The 1,853-nt window shown below is 58.1% G+C and overlaps 1 protein-coding gene across 1 annotated transcript in view; it reads left to right on the forward strand.

Annotated features, from left to right (window-relative positions):
* SIDT1 (SID1 transmembrane family member 1) overlaps positions 1-1,847 on the forward strand; it is a 64,992-nt gene extending 63,145 nt beyond the window's left edge. Inside the window, exon 26 of the mRNA XM_025214444.1 lies at positions 535-1,847. Within this exon, the coding sequence (XP_025070229.1) occupies positions 535-597 (63 nt within the window). The 3' untranslated portion in view covers positions 598-1,847. The remainder of the gene's footprint in view (positions 1-534) is intronic.
* The last annotated feature ends 6 nt before the right edge of the window (positions 1,848-1,853 follow it).

The following is a 1,853-nucleotide window of genomic DNA, read 5'->3' on the forward strand; positions in this document are numbered from 1 at the left end:
CCCCGCACGTGGGCTCTCTCAGAAAGGTGTATCAGTAGGAGTCAGGGGTTTTGGTTCCTGCCCTGTCCCAGCAGAACTCAGCTTTATCTTCCTTTTCCTCCTCTCTCATGTTACGCTCCCTGTGTCTTCATGGGGAGGGGAGGGGCACCAGAGCTGCCATCAGCTCTGGGCAGAGAAGCCCTCTGGTCAGACAGCCAGGGCAGTGGCACAGCCAGCTCCCCTGCTGCTGCTCCCTGGAATCAGCAGGACCCTGCTGAAGCCACAGCACTGCAGGCTGTAGGAAGTGCCTGGGCATGGCTGACAGCCCTGCTGCCTGTGCTGTGCTTCTGCTGTTGCTGTAGCTTGCTAGAGAAAAGGAGGCAGGGGGACTCCTGGTTCAGCTCAGACTGCCGCACAGATGTGGTCCCTGTGCTGCCCATCCATCTCTGCTCTCCTGCCTCCTCCTCTCTGGTTTGTGGAGGGAGCACTGTGAGACACACCACTGGCTGTGTGTGGTGATGCTCACCCAGGAGCCGTGTGTTCATTTCCTTCCAGGTCCTGCTCACCCTGGATGATGACCTGGACACTGTGCGCAGAGACCAGATCCCTGTGTTTTGAGCATGGCCAGGTCAGGTGCTCCCAGAGCCAGTGGGAGAAGGGCCAGAGCCAGTGCCATCTGCAGGGAAGGAGCCTGCCAGTACCCATGCTGCACCAACCCTCACCGGGAGGAGCAGGGGGGCTGATCCCACACTGGCTAAAGGAACAAGGAGGCCAAGACCTGCAGGGAAGATTGAGCAGCACATGCTCCTCCCATGTGCATGCATGGGCCAAGCCAACATCCTCACAGCGAGGCAGAGGAGCCATCATCCTCTGACAGCTGCTGGGAGGCACCAGGGGGGTGAGACAGCCATGGCCATGTTGATTGAAGGGGGTGGTTTCTTTCAGAGGTGACAGAAGTTGAGTTTACTGCCTTCTACAGTCCCATGTGGCCTCCTGGAGCTGCCAGGGGAGTGGGCCTCATCGCCTGGATATAGCTCCAGGGACATGGTGGGAAACATCCATCTCCCACCCGCTCTGACTCCTCTGCCTGTTCTGGGCTGGACCTCTGCTTCCATCTTTATCTTCTGTCCCTCATGGGTGTTGGGAAGGGGCAGTGTCAAGCCCTCTTGTTCATGGTCATTCCCTGCACACTATAGTGGCATTGCTGTCCTCAGCATCACTCCCTCTGCCTCTCTGCTTGTGCCCTGCCCTCCATGGGCCCCAGGGAGATGTTTCTGAGGCAGCAGGAAGCAGACCAGTTCCCAGTTTCTGGCTGAGGAGGGCTGCTACACAGCTGGCAGAGCTCTAGGACAGTGAGAGGAGCCACATGTGATGGACAGCTCTGCCCAGGAGGCAGTAGCTGTTGGAGATGGTACCTGTACAGGGTGGACTCCCCAAGAGCCGCAGCCCCAGGAATACTCTGCAAGACACAGATGTGCTGGCTTCTTTTCTGGTCCTCCTGGCCCCCTTCCCTCCTGCATATGAAATGGCAACTTCTCTTGCAGCTCCAGTGACCTGAGCAGCAGCTCTTTGTTATCACAGCCCTGTGCAAGACCCAGAGTGCTCAGCCCTCCAGAGGTGGGCGTTCTAAAGGGCTCTGTGGAATTACAGCTGTGGTCTCGGGGCCAAGAGCCACCCCCTGACCAAGCGTGGGTGTCAGCTGCAAAGGAAGAGGGCCAGGTCTGGAGGTGTCAGAAGCTGCATGTGAGCGTTGGTCATTGAGCACTTCCAAATGTTGGGCTGAACATCTGCTCTGGGCTGGAGGCTGGCAGGGCAGGTCCCCAACATGGAGGGAGTGGGGAGCATCAATTTGTAATACTCTGGACCAAACTCTT

The sequence above is a fragment of the Alligator sinensis genome, unplaced genomic scaffold, assembly GCF_000455745.1.
Source record: "Alligator sinensis unplaced genomic scaffold, ASM45574v1 scaffold317_1, whole genome shotgun sequence".
Taxonomy (NCBI): Eukaryota; Metazoa; Chordata; order Crocodylia; family Alligatoridae; genus Alligator; species Alligator sinensis.